The sequence below is a fragment of the Cherax quadricarinatus genome, chromosome 82 (assembly GCF_038502225.1).
Source record: "Cherax quadricarinatus isolate ZL_2023a chromosome 82, ASM3850222v1, whole genome shotgun sequence".
In the NCBI taxonomy this organism is placed as follows: Eukaryota; Metazoa; Arthropoda; class Malacostraca; order Decapoda; family Parastacidae; genus Cherax; species Cherax quadricarinatus.
The window spans coordinates 6461810-6481927 of NC_091373.1; the positions used below are offsets into that span (position 1 = coordinate 6461810).

The window sequence follows — 20118 nt, forward strand, 5'->3', positions numbered from 1 at the left end:
CAGGCGCTGTATAATCCTCCGGGTTTAGCGCTTCCCCCTTGATTATAATAATAATGGGGGGCTGACAAGTTTTGGTAAAAATGTGTAATTTGTAGGTTTAAGCTCATGGGGACAAAAAGCACAGAACGTATCTGTAATTTTTGTCTTAGATAAGAGGAACTCGCTCACCTGGATAAGAAGATATGGTAGTGTTGTTCCAGGGATGACAACAGTGTCAGCACCTGGTAACACTTCCAGGTCTGCTCTTCCAGGGTTCACCACCGCCAGCATCACTGCCAGCATTACCACCAGCAGACGCAGCAGCGAAAACATACTGCTGCAAACAAGCAGATACAAATTATTGCCGGTAGTTGAAGAGACATGACAAACATAACATGATTCTGTAGACAAATACTGTAGACAGTCTACTGTTAGTACACAAAACAGCAAAAAATAGCATTGAACAAGGTTGATCCTTTTATGGTATGATGCAGTGCTGTGTGACCCTTGTGGGTTTAGCACTTTTGCTTATAATAATGGTAATAAAATAATTCCTGATAAACATATTTGAAAAAAAGAACAAGCCAAATATTTTTTTTTATTATGAATGTACAGGAAAACCTTGATTATAATGGATCCCTGTGTAATGGATTTCAGATATTACAAACTATTTGCATTGAGATTTTGTCCATTAGCAGCCGAGCTCATCCAGTTGGTTCTCCATTTAATGATCCCTCAAGGAAGGTTCCTTGATGCTGGTGAGGGGCTCTTGATCTAGGGAATTGGATCTGTGCTCCAGTTCCCTGAATTAAGCCTGAAAAGCATTAAAAACCATTGAAAAACATCAAAAACTATTGAAAGGCATCAAAAACCATGAAAAGCGTAAAAAACCATTGAAAAAGCGTCAAAAACCATTGAAAAGCGTCAAAAACCATTGAAAAAGCGTCAGAAACCATTGAAAAGCGTCAAAAACCATTGAAAAAGCATAAATAATTGAAAAGCATAAAAACCATTGAAAAGCGTCAAAAACCATTGAAAGGGTCAAAAACCATTGAAAAAGCGTCAAAAACCATTGAAAAAGCGTCAAAAACCATTGAAAAGCGTCAAAAACCATTGAAAAAGCGTCAAAAACCATTGAAAAAGCGTCAAAAACCATTGAAAAGCGTCAAAAACCATTGAAAAAGCATAAATCATTGAAAAGCATAAAAACCATTGAAAAGCGTCAAAAACCATTGAAAAGCGTCAAAAACCATTGAAAAAGCGTCAAAAACCATTGAAAAGCGTCAAAAACCATTGAAAAAGCGTCAAAAACCATTGAAAAGCGTCAAAAACCATTGAAAAAGCATAAATCATTGAAAAGCATAAAAACCATTGAAAAGCGTCAAAAACCATTGAAAAGCGTCAAAAACCATTGAAAAGCGTCAAAAATCATTGAAAAGCGTCAAAAATCATTGAAAAGCGTCAAAAACCATTGAAAAGCGTCAAAAACCATTGAAAAGCGTCAAAAATCATTGAAAAAGCGCAAAAAACCATTGAAAAAACAAAAACCATTAAAAAAACACCAAAAACCATTGAAAAAACATCAAAAAAACCTTCGAAAGCATCAAAAACCACTGAAGAGCATTAAAAAACCATTGAAGAGCATGGATAACCAAACAACTGACAGTCACTGAAATCCATTAAAACCTCTGAAAGCAATGAAACCCATTTGGACTTTCAGAACAACGTAAATAAAACACAGGAAAGTTTGGAAAAGCATTGAGAAAAAGTTTTTTTTTATTAGATCAGAAGATCACTTTGACCAGGTGAATTACGCAGCAATGAAGAATAATTAATAAAAACTAAAAGTATGAACTAAAACAATAAAAACTTATCAAAACCAAGTTACAGTAACCAGGATCATTTAAATACCTCATTAAATTACCAGTGTTAAAAAAAAAGAGGCTCTCCGAGGTCCCTCCAGGCATCTCGGTAATTTTACAAAAAAATACAATGAAAGCTAGGAAGTCGAAGCCTCGTACAGTGTTTTCCCACTGTCGGCAGCAATCTTATTCCCCACAGCAGCAAACACTTACCCCACAGTTGGCAGCAAACAGCCCCCCCACAGTCAGCAGCAAACAGCCGCCCCACAGTAGCAGTCGCCCCGCAGTCAGCAGCAAACAGTCGCCGACAGTCACCAGTAAACAGTAGCCCCACAGTCAGCAGCAAACAGTAGCCTCACAGTCAGCAGCAAACAGTCGCCCCACAGTCAGCAGCAAACAGTCGCCCCACAGTCAGCAGCAAACAGTCGCCCCACAGTCAGCAGCAAACAGTCGTCCCACAGTCAGCAGCAAACAGTCGCTCCACAGTCAGCAGCAGTCGCCCCACAGTCAGCAGCAAACAGTCGCTCCACAGTCAGCAGCAAACAGTCGCCCCACAGTCAGCAGCAAACAGTAGCCCCACAGTCAGCAGCAAACAGTAGCCCCACAGTCAGCAGCAAACAGTCGTCCCACAGTCAGCAGCAGTCGCCCCACAGTCAGCAGCAAACAGTCGCTCCACAGTCAGCAGCAAACAGTCGCTCCACAGTCAGCAGCAAACAGTCGCTCCACAGTCAGCAGCAAACAGTCGCTCCACAGTCAGCAGCAAACAGTCGCTCCACAGTCAGCAGCAAACAGTCGCTCCACAGTCAGCAGCAAACAGTCGCTCCACAGTCAGCAGCAAACAGTCGCTCCACAGTCAGCAGCAAACAGTCGCCCCACAGTCAGCAGCAAACAGTCGCCCCACAGTCAGCAGCAAACAGTCGCTCCACAGTCAGCAGCAAATAGTCGCTCCACAGTCAGCAGCAAACAGTCGTCCCACAGTCAGCAGCAAACAGTCGCCCCACAGTCAGCAGCAGTCGCTCCACAGTCAGCAGCAAACAGTCGCTCCACAGTCAGCAGCAAACAGTCGCCCCACAGTCAGCAGCAAACAGGCGCTCCACAGTCAGCAGCAAACAGTCGCCACACAGTCAACAGCAAACAGTCGCTCCGCAGTCGGCAGCAAACAGTCGTTCCACAGTCAGCAGCAAACAGTCGCCCCACAGTCAGCAGCAGTCGCCCCACAGTCAGTAGCAAACAGTGGCCCCACAGTCAGCAGCAAACAGTGGCCCCACAGTCAGCAGCAAACAGTCGCCCCACAGTCAGCAGCAGTCGCCCCACAGTCAGTAGCAAACAGTGGCCCCACAGTCAGCAGCAAACAGTGGCCCCACAGTCAGCAGCAAACAGTCGCTCCGCAGTCAGCAGCAAACAGTCGCTCCACAGTCAGCAGCAAGCAGTCGCCCCACAGTCAGCAGCAAACAGTCGCTCCACAATCAGCGGCAAACAGTCGCTCCACAGTCAGCAGCAAACAGTCGCTCCACAGTCAGCAGCAAACAGTCGTCCCACAGTCAGTAGCAAACAGTCGCTCCACAGTCAGCAGCAAAGAGTCGCCCCACAGTCAGCAGCAAACAGTCGCCCCACAACAGCAAACAGTCGCCCCACAGTCAGCAGCAAACAGTCGCCCCACAGTCAGCAGCAAACAGTCGCCCCACAGTCAGCAGCAAACAGGCGCTCCACAGTCAGCAGCAAACAGGCGCTCCACAGTCAGCAGCAAACAGTCGCCACACAGTCAGCAGCAAACAGTCGCCACACAGTCAGCAGCAAACAGTCGCTCCACAGTCAGCAGAAAACAGTCGCTCCACAGTCAGCAGCAAACAGTCGCCCCACAGTCAGCAGCAAACAGTCGCCCCACAGTCAGCAGCAAACAGTGGCCCCACAGTCAGCAGCAAACAGTGGCCCCACAGTCAGCAGCAAACAGTCGCCACACAGTCAGCAGCAGTCTCCTCACAGTCAGCAGCAAACAGTCGCCCCACAGTCAGCAGCAAACAGTCGCCCCACAGTCAGCAGCAGTCGTCCCACAGTCAGCAGCAAACAGGCGCTCCACAGTCAGCAGCAAACAGTCGCCCCACAGTCAGCAGCAAACAGGCACTCCACAGTCAGCAGCAAACAGTCGCCACACAGCAGTAAACAGTCGCTCCGCAGTCAGCAGCAAACAGTCGCTCCACAGTCAGCAGCAAACAGTCGCCCCACAGTCAGCAGCAAACAGGCGCTCCACAGTCAGCAGCAAACAGTCGCCACACAGTCAGCAGCAAACAGTCGCTCCACAGTCAGCAGCAAACAGTCGCCCCACAGTCAGCAGCAGTCGCCCCACAGTCAGTAGTAAACAGTGGCCCCACAGTCAGCAGCAAACAGTGGCCCCACAGTCAGCAGCAAACAGTCGCCCCACAGTCAGCAGCAAACAGTCGCTCCACAGTCAGCAGCAAACAGTCGCCCCACAGTCAGCAGCAAACAGTCGCCACACAGTCAGCAGCAAACAGTCGCCCCACAGTCAGCAGCAAACAGTCGCCCCACAGTCAGCAGCAAACAGTCGCCCCACAGTCAGCAGCAAACAGTCGCCCCACAGTCAGCAGCAAACAGTCGCCCTACAGTCAGCAGCAAACAGTCGCCCCACAGTCAGCAGCAAACAGTCGCCCCACAGTCAGCAGCAAACATTCGCCCCACAGTCAGCAGCAAACAGTCGCCACACAGCAGCAAACGTCGCCACACAGCAGCCAACAGTCGCCCCACAGTCAGCAGCAAACAGTCGCCCCACAGTCAGCAGCAAACAGTCGCCCCACAGTCAGCAGGAAGCAGTCGCCCCACAGTCAGCAGCAAACAGTCGCCCCGCAGTCAGCAGCAGTCGCCACATAGTCAGCAGCAAACAGTCGCCACACAGCAGCAAACAGTCGCCACACAGTCAGCAGCAAACAGTCGCCACACAGCAGCAGTCGCCCCACAGTCAGCAGCAAACAGTCGCCACACAGCAGCAGCAGTCGCCACATAGTCAGCAGCAAACAGTCGCCACACAGTCAGCAGCAAACAGTCGCGCCACAGTCAGCAGCAAACAGTCGCCCCACAGTCAGCAGCAAACAGTCGCCACACAGTCAGCAGCAAACAGTCGCCACACAGTCAGCAGCAAACAGTCGCCCCACAGTCAGCAGCAAACAGTCGCCACACAGCAGCAGCAGTCGCCACATAGTCAGCAGCAGTCGCCCCACAGTCAGCAGCAGTCGCCCCACAGTCAGCAGCAAACAGTCGCCCCACAGCAGCAGTCGCCACATAGTCAGCAGCAAACAGTCGCCACACAGCAGCAAACAGTCGCCACACAGCAGCAAACAGTCGCCACACAGTCAGCAGCAAACAGTCGCCCCACAGTCATCAGCAAACAGTCGCCCCACAGTCAGCAGCAGTCGCCACACAGAAGCAAACAGTCGCCCACAGTCAGCAGCAGTCGCCACACAGTCAGCAGCAAACAGTCGCCACACAGTCAGCAGCAAACAGTCGCCACACAGTCAGCAGCAAACAGTTGCCACACAGCAGCAAACAGTCGCCACACAGTCAGCAGCATTCGCCACACAGTCAGCAGCAAACAGTCGCCCCACAGTCAGCAGCAAACAGTCGCCACACAGTCAGCAGCAAACAGTCGCCACACAGTCAGCAGCAAACAGTCGCCCCACAGTCAGCAGCAGTCGCCACACAGTCAGCAGCAAACAGTCGCCCGATAGTCAGCAGAAGTCGCCACACAGTCAGCAGCAAACAGTCGCCACACAGTCAGCAACAAACAGTCGCCACACAGTCAGCAGCAAACAGTCACCACACAGCAGCAAACAGTCGCCACACAGCAGCAAACAGTCGCCACTCAGCAGCAAACAGTCGCCACAGTCAGCAGCAAACAGTCGCCACACAGTCAGCAGCAAACAGTCGCCACACAGCAGCAAACAGTCGCCACACAGTCAGCAGCAGTCGCCCCACAGTCAGCAGCAAACAGTCGCCCCACAGTCAGCAGCAAACAGTCGCCCCACAGTCAGCAGCAAACAGTCGCCACACTGTCAGCAGCAAACAGTCGCCACACAGCAGCAAACAGTCGCCCCACAGTCAGCAGCAGTCGCCACACAGTCAGCAGCAAACAGTCGCCCCACAGTCAGCAGAAGTCGCCACACAGTCAGCAGCAAACAGTCGCCACACAGTCAGCAACAAACAGTCGCCACACAGTCAGCAGCAAACAGTCACCACACAGCAGCAAACAGTCGCCACACAGTCAGCAGCAAACAGTCGCCACACAGCAGCAAACAGTCGCCACACAGCAGCAAACAGTCGCCACACAGCAGCAAACAGTCGCCACAGTCAGCAGCAAACAGTCGCCACACAGTCAGCAGCAAACAGTCTCCCCACAGTCAGCAGCCATTTACCTCGTTGCTTGTCTACTGGGCCCACCGAGACAAAAAAAAATCAACGAAAATAATAAAAGAATCGCACAATAATCACAATAAGAACATACTATTATGCGGAGCTCTAAACCGGTAGGGATTATACACCGGAGGGGGGGATGGAAGGTATTTAGGCTTAATTCAGGGAACTGGAGCACAGATCCAATTCCCTAGATCAAGAGCCCCTCACCAGCGTCAAGGAACCTCCCTTGAGGGTCACAGCATAACGAAAATAAAATATCCTAATAAAAATCCTGGTGGCTAAAGCTCTCGCTTCACACACGGAGGGCCCAGGTTCGATTCCCGGTGGGGTTTACCTGGAGAGTTTACCTGGAGAGAGTTCCGGGGGTCAACGCCCCCGCGGCCCAGTCTGTGACCAGGCCTCCTGGGGTTGAAACATTTCGACACGTTTCCTTTCACCAGTTGTCCTGTTCACCTAGCAGCAAATAGGTAACCGGGTGTTAGTGGACTGGTGTTGGTGGCATCCTGGGGGATAAGATTGAGCACCCCAATGGAAGTACGTTAGACAGTCCTCGATGACGCACTTTTAACCCCGGAGGGTTAGCCTGGATGGCTAACCCTCCGGGGTTAAAAATCCGAACGAAATCTTGTCTTATTAGTAGTAATATTAATAATGACGAGGGACTGCGTGAAGCTGACTAATTTTTGCCCACAATAAGACACATAGTTTTGGTGGGAGATTAGTAAACTGCTGCAGCCTGGCCGTTATAAACTGCCCATGGCAGTTATAAACTGCCGTGGCAAGATGGAGGCACTGGGAAGATAGACGGATTTTTTTTTCATCTGTTAAATGTTGATGGAGAGAGAGGAGGTGATTTCACGTTCTGAGCAGAGAGGAATAACACAGAAATCGGGAAGAGTCAAATGTATATGTAAGAAGGTGGGAAGTGAAGGAAACAGTGGGTAGAATAAAACTGGATAAAGCAGTTGGGACAGATGGGTTAAAGAAGATGGTAAAAGCAGGTGGGACAAAAAATGTTTCTGAAGTAGCTGGCGAGACTGTTCAGTACGTGCATTAAGGAGAAGGTATCAAGGCAATGGTAGAGAACATGGTTCCTTTATACAATACTCAAATAACCAGCACAGGCGAGGCCAGGAGCTGAGTCTCGACTCCTGCAACCACAATTAGACGAATGCATGGGAGGGAGAAACTTGACGACATTTCGGTCAGTCTTGGATCATTTACAGTCACACTAACAGGGGCAGATCCTATATAAAAAGGGAAAAAGGGGGGGGGGTGCAACAGTAAATCCAAGGCTTGATTTCTGCTGTATCCTTTCCATTATTGACATTTCGTTGGGTTTAGGATGAAAAATTAGGAGAGGATTTTATATTTTCTTCCTGTAGGCTATATTACCCCAACTTATAAAAATCTACCATTAAATTAAACGTGCATAAATCTGTTATGTATGGAATATAAATCATAACGTTAATGTAAATAGATCATTACCCCTGTAGTTTTTTAGCTATCAAACTTTGCGACCCATTATGTACCTCTAATATTGAGGTACGGTCCCTTTATCCGTTATGTACCTTTGTAATGTTGAGGTACAGTCCCTGGGCCCATTATGTACCTCTGTAATGATGTACAGTCCCTGGACCCATTATGTACCTCTGTAATGTTGATGTACAGTCCCTGGACCCATTATGTACCTCTGTAATGTTGATGTACAGTCCCTGGACCCATTATGTACCTCTGTAATGTTGATGTACAGTCCCTGGACCCATTATGTACCTCTGTAATGTTGATGTACAGTCCCTGGACCCATTATGTACCTCTGTAATGTTGAGGTACAGTCCCTGGAACCCTGTAAGTCAGGAAAGTCAGTTGTACAGCTACACTAAGAAGATACGATAAAGCTCATGGAGCAGGGAGAGAGTGGACCTAGTAGCAACCAGCAAAGAGGCAGGGTCAGGAGCTGTGAATCAACCCCTGCAACCATAAATAGACGAGTACACGTCAAAGGGGCAACTAGATGACTTCGCGCTCCCTCTCTCGGATGAGTTTCTATGATATGAAGTACTGGTGTATATATTATTTTTAATCAGAATTCATGATTAGTTTTGTTAGCTTTTCCAGTCACTAACCTGCTTCTGATCGCTCCCAGCAGTAGGTAGGTAGGTAGGTAGGTAGGTAGGTAGGTAGGTAGGTAGGTAGGTAGGTAGGTAGGTGTGGAACCACGACTCTTTGCTGTTGCTCTTTGAAGAGCCAATTGTTTCCTTGAGAGTCACAGTACCATGGCTGGAACAATCAAAATCACAATACCCTAGGTATACCTGGGGAGGGTTTCGGGGGGTCAACGCCCCCACGGTCCCGGACTGATACCAGGCCTCGTGGTGGATCAGGGTCTGATCAACCAGGCTGTTACTACTGGCTTGGTGGAACAAAGTCACAGTAACATATCTGGAACAATTCACCGAAAACTCGCACTTGGGACCGTGAGACTACATGCAAATATTCTTAGGATGGCACTTGTTTTGAGAGTAGATCCGTTTTCGAATTTGCGTGCGAGATGTCTTAATCTAGTTTTTCATTTCAATACACTATTGAGAGGTGTGCTTTGTGCTCTATAACACGCCACCACAAAGGCTGTTGTCGTTCTGGGAAGATCTTCCGCTATAGCTCTGGGAAACTGAGGCGGCACCAGCGCTGAACCTTGCTGGGACGCCGCCACACCTCCGCACTGAATCAGAGAAAATATGTTTATGGAATGCAGCTTTAGTGCCGTTATTATGGTGTTGTTGAACGACTGCAGCGCGCAGATGGTGCAGTGACCGCCTCTGCCGTAGCTGGTACCACACACGATACGACTCCCAGAAGATTCGGGCTGTAGTAACCACCTCTATCACAAGGGGTACCACATGGTTCACACTGATTCCCAGATGATGCAGGTACGCCAGAAACAGTACTGACTTTGCTGTGGAGAGAGAGAGAACTCTGCCTGTTGCGAGTGAATCTCTTCACTGACTGCTGAGCTTGCTTAGACGATCATGCTCACCGAGTACGTGAATCTATGCACTCACGCTTCGTGGCCTAGTAGCTATAAAGCTCCCGCTTCACACGGCGAGGGTCTGGGTTCGATTCACAGCGAGGGTAGAAACGTTGGGCGTGTGTCTTTATACCGGTTGTTTATGTTCACCCATCAACAGAATGGGTACCTGGGTGTTAGTCGATTGGTGTGGCTCGCATCCTGGGACAAAACTGACCTAATTTGCCCGAAATGCTCTGCATAACAAGCGGCTTTCTATGTAGCAGTGTCATTGATGTCAGCTAAACCTGTATACCATATACACATGTACTTGTAGTAAATAGAGATATTATTAAGACTGAGTCCCAGTTCCCGGGTCCCGTCTCTTAACATTCATTGCCTGGTGTAGTTGGTTAATTGGGATTAAAACCTGTCGACTACTCAGAAGGTAATTAAGGCCACAAGTCACCTGTTCACCAACAGTCAAGAATACTTTAATACCTAAAACAGGAATCAAACTCAGCATGTATAAGACAGAGCTACACCACCTTCGGTGGAATTAAGGCTACAAGGTTCATAATCATTCTACTTGATCATTACACTTTTTCTAGTTATATCTTTCCAGGAGCGTCTAGGGTTCCTTTGTGTATTTTGCCTCTGTGTCCCAGTGCTCTTCATTTGCTGAAGATGATCCCAGAAGGGGGTCGAAAAATACAGATTAATTTATCTCCTGAATTTCTGCCTCCAACGTTCTTGCCGAACAAGGCAAGCGGAAATTTGTGTTTTATTATTACTATTGTATATAAACACGCTGGCAGTCTCCCACCGAGGCAAGGTGACGCAAAAAAGAAACACTTTTACCGTCATTCACATTATCACTGTTTTGCCAGAGGCGCGGAGATACGACAGTTTAGATGTCCTAAACAGCAAATATCCCAAACCTCTCCTTTAGAGTGCAGGCTACCTGGTTTCCCTGGATCGTGTTCATCAAGAGCTGCAAGAAACCCCTTGTCACGTACCTTCAGCATTCTATGGAGAGAGAGCATGGACACAGGAGTCATCTCGGTCACTTAAAACAAGACATAGCCCCATTCCACAACGGTGCCAGTAAAGCAATTGCAAAGAACTACAGACCAATAGCGCTAACGTCCCATGTCATAAAAATCTTTGAAAGGGTTCTAAGAAGATTGCCAGCCACCTAGATACCCATCAGTTACACAACCCAGGGCAACATGGGTTTAGAGCAGGTCACTCCTGCCTGCCTCAGCTACTGGACCACTATGACAAGGTCTTGGATGCTTTAGAGCAGTGGTTCCCAAACTTTTTCAGCTTGTTACCCAATTTAACATGCCACATAAAGCATGTTACCCCTTTCACAAAATGTTGTTATTATTGATATATATGGCTAAACGTGAACGTATACAGCCTCGCATACTCTGCTAATCCTAGCAAAACCATTGAAAACGTAAGAACCACACATACATTATATATAGAATTAATAATAGCTACAAATTCACAGTAAGAGTGGGTAAATACTAACTATATACTGCACAGGGCAGTACACATACATACCAGCTTATGTCTACCTCGGCTGATGCTCACAGATAAACTGACAGTGTGAAATAGAGGCAGCCTCAGGAAGTGAGTGACGCATACTGGACAGGTCGATCTGGGCTACTGAGTGACTTTTGTCCTGAAGCATACTTGTCAAAATACTTTTGGGTTTCCACACACTTAGCTATATATTTCTTCTTTTCTAATACTGTATATTAGTTTTTGATGTTTATTGTTATTTGGTTTAACTTTATTACTTACTTATAATAGGTTTACTTTACAACTTTATATACTAAGACAAAGTTAACAATAATCCTCATACCGGGTACCGCATTGTTTTCTTGATTTTCAGAATTCATAACTTTTTTTCTGTCACCCCTCCATTACCCCCCAAAAATGGTTAAATTACCCCCAGGAGGTAATTTACCCCCAGTTTGGGAACCACTGCTTTAGAGGATAAACAAAATGCAGACGTAGTATACACAGACTTTGCAAAAGCCTTTGAGAAGTGTGACCACGGTGTAACAGCACACTAAATGAGCGATAAAGGAATAATAGGAAAAGTTGGTAGATGGATCTATAACTTCCTAACAAACAGGACACAAAATATAATAGTAAACAGTAAAGTCTGAGGCGGTTACGGTGAAAAGCTCTGTTCCACAAGGCACAGTACTCGCTCCTATCCCGTTCCTCATCCTCATATCTGAGATATGTAAGCCATAGCTCCGTGTCTTCCTTTGCCGATAACACTCTAATTATCATAACAGTGACCTCCATCGAAGACACTGCAAGACTCCAAGCAGACATCAACCAAATCTTTAAATGGGCCGCAGAAAACAATGTGAAGTTCATTGAAGAGAAATTTCAACTAAAATATGGAAAATTTGAGGAAATTAAAAACTTTGAGTATAAAACAAATTCTAACCACACAATAGAGCAAAAAAATTGATGTGAAAGATCTGGGAGTGATAATGTCAGAGGATCTCACCTTCAAAGACCACAACAATGTATGTACCTCATTTGCTAGAAAAATGATAGGATGGATAATGAGAACCTTCAAAACTAGGGATGCAAAGACCATGATTCTCTTCAAATCGCTTGTTCTCTCTAGGCTGGAATACTGCTGTACACAAACTGCCCCTTTCAAGGCAGGCGAAATTGCTGACCTGGGGAATGTGCAAAACTTTCACGGCACACAGAAGTACGATAAAGCACCTAAATTACTGGGAACGGTTGAAGTCCCTTGATTTGTATTCCCTGGAACGCAGGCGAGAAAGATACATGATAATATACACTTGGAAAATACTAGAGGGATTAGTACCAAATTTGCACACGAAAATCACTCCCTACGAAAGCAAAAAAACTCGGCAGGAGATGCAACATTCCTCCAAGGGAAAGCAGGGGCGCCACAAGTACACCGAGAGACAAAATAAGTGTCAGGGGCCCAAGACTGTTCAACTGCCTCCCAGCATACATAAGGGGGATTACCAATAGACCCCTGGCTGTCTTCAAGTAGGCACTGGACAGGCATCTAAAGTTAGTACCTGATCAGCTAGGTTGTGGTTTGTACGTCGGTTTTCGTGTAACCAGCAGTAACAGTCATTGTTGATCAGACCCTGATCCACTACGAGGCCTGGTCTCAGACCGGGCAGCGGGGGCGTTGACCCCCGAAACTCTCTCCAGGTAAACTCCAGGTAAGCCATCCTATTTTGCTCCATGCTCTCAATGTCCAAATCACGTTAACAACCCTTCCTTAGCCCTCTTAGTAATACTTTTAGTAACCCTGCACCTTAATCTCCAAACTGTAAATCTTCTGCATAATATTCACACCACACGTTGCCCTCAGACACGACATCTCCACTGCCTCCAGCCTTCTCCTTGTTGCAACATTCACCACCCATGTTTCACACTATAAGAGCATTAATATAACTATACTCTCATATATTCCCTTCTTTGCCTCCATGGATAAAATTCTTGATCTTCACAGATACCTCAAAGAGCCACTCACCTTTTTCCCTTCATCAATTCTAAGATTAACCTCGTTCTTCATAAACCCATCCAATGACACGTCCACTCCCAAATATTGAAGCACTAACTTCTTCCATACTCCCTCCAATCTCGTATCCAATTTTTCCTTGCATAACTCGTATGATTCCTTCATCACCTTACTCTTATTGATGCTCACTTTAAAACTTCCTTCCTTTGCACACCCTCCCAAACTCTTCCATTAACCTTTACAACTTTTCTCCAGAATCTCTAAGGAACACTATTATCATCGTCATCATCATCGTGGGGTAGGAAAAAAGCACAGTATCATCAGCAAAAAGTTACTGTGTCAACTCCCATTTTGTATTCGATTCCCCATAATTTAATCCAAGCTTCTCCCCAACACCGTAGCATTTACTTTTACAACTCCATCTGTAAATATGTTAAACAGTCTTGGTGACATCACAAGTATAGAGGCAGTGCACCAAGCAACGTCAAGTATGGAGGCAGTGCACCAGGCAACATCACCAGTATGGAGGCAGTGCACCAGGCAACATCACCAGTATAGAGGCAGTGCACCAGGCAACATCACCAGTATAGAGGCAGTGCACCAGGCAACATCACAAGACAATTCTCTCAAGCTTTCTCCAGCTAACCTGGTTAAACTAAGACCACGGCCCTCCAGCCAATTGCTGAGAATCTTTTGTGTGGGTGATGGTGCTTCCAGAATGAGGCGGTAATGGTGCTTCCAGCACGAGGCGGTGATGGTGCTTCCAGAATGAGGCGGTAATGATGCTTCCAGCACGAGGCGGTGATGGTGCTTCCAGAATGAGGCGGTAATGATGCTTCCAGCACGAGGCGGTGATGGTGCTTCCAGCACGAGGCGGTGATGGTTCAAGGCACAATCATCAGTGCCACCAACACCAGACGGAGGTTTGATCCTACACACTCCTTACGCTAAACTTCAACTCCAGGGCGTCACACAACAAATACTAACTTGTATAGATAATTTCTGAGGACTCCCAGAGGAGCGCCATTGTATTCCAAGTTACGATGATGTTATATACTCTTATTAGTGTTGACAATAACAGAGGTGCTCAATCTTTATAGTCTATCGGGACAAAAATACGACTTAACGGGATTATATCTGATTAAATCTCATATCACAGGTGCTGTATGATCCATCGGGGCTTAGAGATCAAAGAGAATATATAAAAAATAACGTAATTAATGTTGCATTTTATGAAGCGCCAAACCCGTGAGAGTTGTTTAAAGCGAGCGCGTACACACACACACACACACACACACACACACACACACACACACACACACACACACACACACACACACACACACACACGACTGAGCAGTGTGCGCCACATGCAGATGTCAGAATGGTCTGGAATATAGAAAAATAAAATAATTAAAGATGATATACATTATGCGAGGAGCAGTAGACTAAGGATCGAGCCTTCACAACGCAGCACTCAGTGACCCGACACGCGTCTGGTCAGCCTTCGAGTACGCAGCTTTGAGCCAACACCACCTGCCTGGAAGGTATTCCGGGGGTCAACGCCCCCGAGGCCCGGTCCACGACCAGGCCTCTTTTCCCACTTCATAAGCACGTGAAACTGTGGGAAGTGTACCGCTGTACTGGACGGTAAAGAAAATGAACAAGTGTGAGTGGACCACCTCAGAGCCTCCAGCAGTAGGAAGTGGATGAAAGACTTCAGGCAGGAAAGCCGGACAGTGCCCTTAGGAGGGCCAGTGCCCTTAGGAAGCAGCAGCTCGATGCCCTCAGGAAGAAGAGGCTCGGTGCCCTCAGGAAGAAGAGGCTCGGTACCCTCAGGAAGATGAGGCTCGGTGCCCTCAGGAAGAAGAGGCTCGGTGCCCTCAGGAAGAAGAGGCTCGGTGCCCTCAGGAAGAAGAGGCTCGGTGCCCTCAGGAAGAAGAGGCTCGGTGCCCTCAGGAAGAAGAGGCTCGGTGCCCTCAGGAAGAAGAGGCTCGGTGCCCTCAGGAAGATGAGGCTCGGTGCCCTCAGGAAGAAGAGGCTCGGTGCCCTCAGGAAGAAGAGGCTCGGTACCCTCAGGAAGATGAGGCTCGGTGCCCTCAGGAAGAGGCGGGTAGGTTACCCTGAGGGAGCTCAGAACCTGGCATCACCGATAAAGCTCATGGAGAAGGTACTGTCAGGACACTCAACCAGGAAGGAGCGTGGGGCTAGCCGCTCCTTGGGTACGAGGACGAAGGTGGAGCGGGGCCGGAGAAGACGTTTCACGTCCTTCTCTGACACCAGCGTTGTGACGGGAGGATTACCCCTTCCTGCAGGGAAGAATACCACACATACGGTGTCCTGCAGGACGCCGTCGCCTGTACCTCCCTGGGTGCGCCGTGCAGCAGGGGGCGTCGCCCCTGCCTGCGATCCCTGCACCGCCCCCCACAGCAACACCAAACACAGCACAACATTAAAGTAATGAAAACTCATCGTGATAATTTTGATTTAAGATTTGTTTTACTTTACCAGAAGTTAGCTATGTTCTCCCGACGGATGATTCTACGATGGCCGATTGAACTTTTGGTCTCAAGACCGAGGTCATCCCCTGGCTTGATCAATTAGACTCTTGTGTAACAGTTGGGTATGATAAATTAGACACATGTGCAACTATTGGGTATCTTTATTGAGGAAACGTTTCGCCACACAGTGGCTTCATCAGTCCATACGTAGGAGAAACTTGAAGAACAGGAGAAGAATGAGGTAATCAGTCCCTCAACCTTGAGTCGATGTGTTCAGTCCATCAATCTTGAATAGAATTCAAGATTGATGGACTGAACACATCGACTCAAGGTTGAGGGACTGATTACACCTCAATCTAATTTTGATCTTCATTCTTCTTCTTTGTACTGGACTGATGAAGTCACTGTGGCGAAACGTGCTCAACACGAATCTAATTTATCAGCTTGTCCGTACAATTTATCTACCTAACCTTGCTTACCTACCCACCTCATTAGATATGATGGGAGGGTGATGGGTCTCCAGTCCTCACACTAATGTCGTCTCAGATTAGCTAATCGGATTTTATGTTTAAGTAGGGGGCGTCGATCCAATGAAGAGCAGCTCGAATTCCATTGATCAAGAGCCCTTCACTGGCATGAACATACCTCCCCGGGAGATCATAGAGTTTAAAACCTGTCCACTACTTGAGGGCTGCGAGTCACCACCAGTCAAGAATACTTTAATACCTGATGTAGTAATGAAAGCAAGCCTGTTTATGGACCGGGCTGCAGGGGGCGCTGACCCCCAAGACCCCGTCTAGGTTTACACCCTCCAGGTATTCAGTGTACACAGAGATATACGACCATAAGTGTACATACACTGTTATTCTGTATACATCGAGAAAGATGAATTCTTATCTGTTATTAGCCTTGGGGGATTACCTTCCCCACAGCCTGGCCGTGGGGGATTACCTTCCCCACAGCCTGGCCGTGGGGGATTACCTTCCCCACAGCCTGGCCGTAGGGGATTACCTTCCCCACAGCCTGGCCGTGGGGGATTACCGTCCCCACAGCCTGGCCGTGGGGGATTACCTTCCCCACAGCCTGGCCGTGGGGGATTACCTTCCCCACAGCCTGGCCGTAGGGGATTACCTTCCCCACAGCCTGGCCGTGGGGGATTACCTTCCCCACAGCCTGGTCACAGACCTAAGGTGTCACGGAAATGCTACAGGATTAAGTACTAGTCATCAAGAATCACTTCGAAAAGCAGATGTGCGAGTGTAGTGGTGAAGGTGAGAGACCCTTGTAACACTCACCTCAGAGTGTGTGAAGCATAAATTCTGTGGGAGTTTTTGTATGAAAACAAACTATGTAATAAGAAAATAACATTAAAGATAAGACAAAAACAACCAGAAATATAGCAACCACAACCAACAACTCTTGAGAACCACCACCACCACCACCACCCCAGTCACCACCACCACCAACAGAGAGCCACCATCATCACCACCAACAGAGAGCCACCATCATCACCACCAACAGAGAACCACCATCACCACCACCAACAGAGAACCACCACCATCACCACCAACAGAGAACCACCATCACCACCACCAACAGAGAACCACCACCACCACCACCAACAGAGAACCACCACCACCACCACCAACAGAGAGCCACCATCATCACCACCAACAGAGAACCACCATCACCAACAGAGAACCACCATCACCACCACCAACAGAGAACCACCACCACCACCACCAACAGAGAACCACCACCACCACCACCAACAGAGAGCCACCATCATCACCACCAACAGAGAACCACCATCACCAACAGAGAACCACCATCACCACCACCAACAGAGAACCACCACCACCAACAGAGAACCACCACCACCAACAGAGAACCACCATCACCACCAACAGAACCACCATCACCACCACCAACAGAGAGCCACCATCATCACCACCAACAGAGAACCATCACCAACAGAGAACCACCATCACCACCACAAACAGAGAACCACCACCACCAACAGAGAACCACCACCACCAACAGAGAACCACCATCACCACCAACAGAACCAGCATCACCAACAGAAAACCACCACCACCAACAGAGAACCACCATCACCACCACCAACAGAGAACCACCACCACCAACAAAGAACCACCATTACCACCAGAGAACCACCACCACCACCAACAGAGAACCACCACCACCAACAGAGAACCACCACCACCAACAGAGCCACCATCACCACCACAAACAGAGCCACCATCACCACCACAAACAGAGAACCACCATCACCACCACCAACAGAGAACCACCATCACCACCACCAACAGAGAACCACCATCACCACCACAAACAGAGAACCACCATCACCAACAGAGAACCACCACCAACAGAGAACCACCATCAACACCAACAGAGAACCACCACCACCAACAAAGAACCACCATCACCAACAACAGAGAACCATCACCACCAACAGAGAACCACCACCACCACCAACAGAGAACCACCACCACCAACAGAGAACCACCATCACCACCAACAGAGAACCACCACCACCACCAACAGAGCCACCATCACCGCCACAAACAGAGAACCACCATCACCACCACAAACAGAGAACCACCATCACCACCACCAACAGAGAACCACCACCACCAACAACAGAGAACCACCATCACCACAACCAACAGAGAACCATCACCACCAGAGAACCACCACCACCAACAACAGAGAACCACCACCACCAACAACAGAGAACCACCACCACCAACAGAGAACCACCACCACAACCAACAGAACCTCCATCACCACCACAAACAGAGAACCACCATCATCAACAGAGAATCACCATCACCACCACAAACAGAGAACCACCACCACCAACAGTGAACCACAATCACCACCACAAACAGAGAACCACAATCACCACCACAAACAGGGAACCACAATCACCACCACAAACAGAGAACCACCATCACCACCACAAACAGAGAACCACCACCAACAGAGAACCACCATCACCACAAACAGAGAACCACCACCACCAACAGAGAACCACCACCACCAACAGAGAACCACCACCACCAACAGAGAACCACCACCACCACCACCACCACCAACAGAGAACCACCATCATCACCACCACCAACAGAGAACCACCATCACCACCACAAACAGAGAACCGCCATCACCACCACAAACAGAGAACCACCATCACCACCACAAACAGAGAACCACCATCACCACCACAAACAGAGAACCACCATCACCACCACAAACAGAGAACCGCCATCACCACCACCAACAGAGAACCACCATCACCACCACAAACAGAGAACCACCATCACCACCACCAACAGAGAACCACCATCACCACCACAAACAGAGAACCACCATCACCAACACAAACAGAGAACCACCACCACCAACAGAGAACCACCATCACCACCACAAACAGAGAACCACAATCACCACCACAAACAGAGAACCACCGTCACCAACAGAGAACCACCATCACCAACAGAGAACCACCATCACCACCACAAACAGAGAACCACCATCACCACCACCAACAGAGAACCACCATCACCACCACCAACAGAGAACCACCATCACCACCACCAACAGAGAACCACCATCATCACCACCAACAGAGGACCACCATCATCACCACCAACAGAGAACCACCATCATTACCACCAACAGAACCACCACCACCAACAGAGAACCACCATCACCACCACCAACAGAGAACCACCATCATCACCACCAACAGAGAACCACCATCATCACCAACAGAGAACCACCATCACCACCAACAGAGAACCACCACCACCAACAGAGAACCACCATCACCACCACAAACAGAGAACCACCATCATCACTACCAACAGAGAACCACCACCACAAACAGAGAACCACCATCATCACCACCAACAGAGAACCACCATCATCACCACCAACAGAGAACCACCATCATCACCACCAACAGAGAACCACCATCATCACCACCAACAGAGAACCACCACCACCAACAGAGAACCATCACCACCAGAGAACCACCACCAACAACAGAGAACCACCACCAACAACAGAGAACCACCACCAACAGAACCACCACCATCACCACCACTCACCACAACATCAACAATCATCACACACACAAACACCAGTCCAACTTTCCACAATAAAACACCCACCACCACAACACGTAAACAATCACACTTCCAATCAACACAAACATTTACCAATCCACAAAAAAAAAATATATATATAAGAAACCCTGTCTTTGCTATATTCCGGGGAAGCGCTAAACCCGCTTTCCCCTTGACTATTACCCACTTTCCACAAAAACTAAAATATTTGGGCTAAAAACCCATTATTTTTAGAGTCAAAATTCTCAGTCTTTTAGATTTTAATATATTTCTCATAAAATTTTTTGTAAATACGTAAATTACAAAAAAAAAAAAAAAAAGTCCGCTATAAAGGGGGATTTTATTGCAGGTTTAGAAATTTCGGAGATTATTATGTTTGATAATAATGGAGGCAGCCCCACCTTCCTGGATCAAGAGCCTCTCACCAGCATCACCAATAACAAGAACATTAAAGCAACAAAAACTATAAACAAAAACACAGGAAAACACACACACACACACACACACACACACACACACACACAGAAGTAAGACACGAGAGAGAGGGGTGGGTTGATTGCATCTTCTTGGACTGCAAGAAGGCCTTTGACACAGTTCCTCACAAGAGATTAGTGCAGAAGCTAGAGCATCAGGCGCA

General features: G+C 47.9%; 1 protein-coding gene across 1 annotated transcript in view; it reads right to left on the reverse strand.

Moving 5' to 3' along the window:
• LOC128702860 (uncharacterized) overlaps nucleotides 1-20118 on the reverse strand; it is a 40336-nt gene that overhangs the window by 2600 nt on the left and 17618 nt on the right. Inside the window, exon 3 of the mRNA XM_053797299.2 lies at nucleotides 169-316. Within this exon, the coding sequence (XP_053653274.2) occupies nucleotides 169-312 (144 nt within the window). The 5' untranslated portion in view covers nucleotides 313-316. The remainder of the gene's footprint in view (nucleotides 1-168; nucleotides 317-20118) is intronic.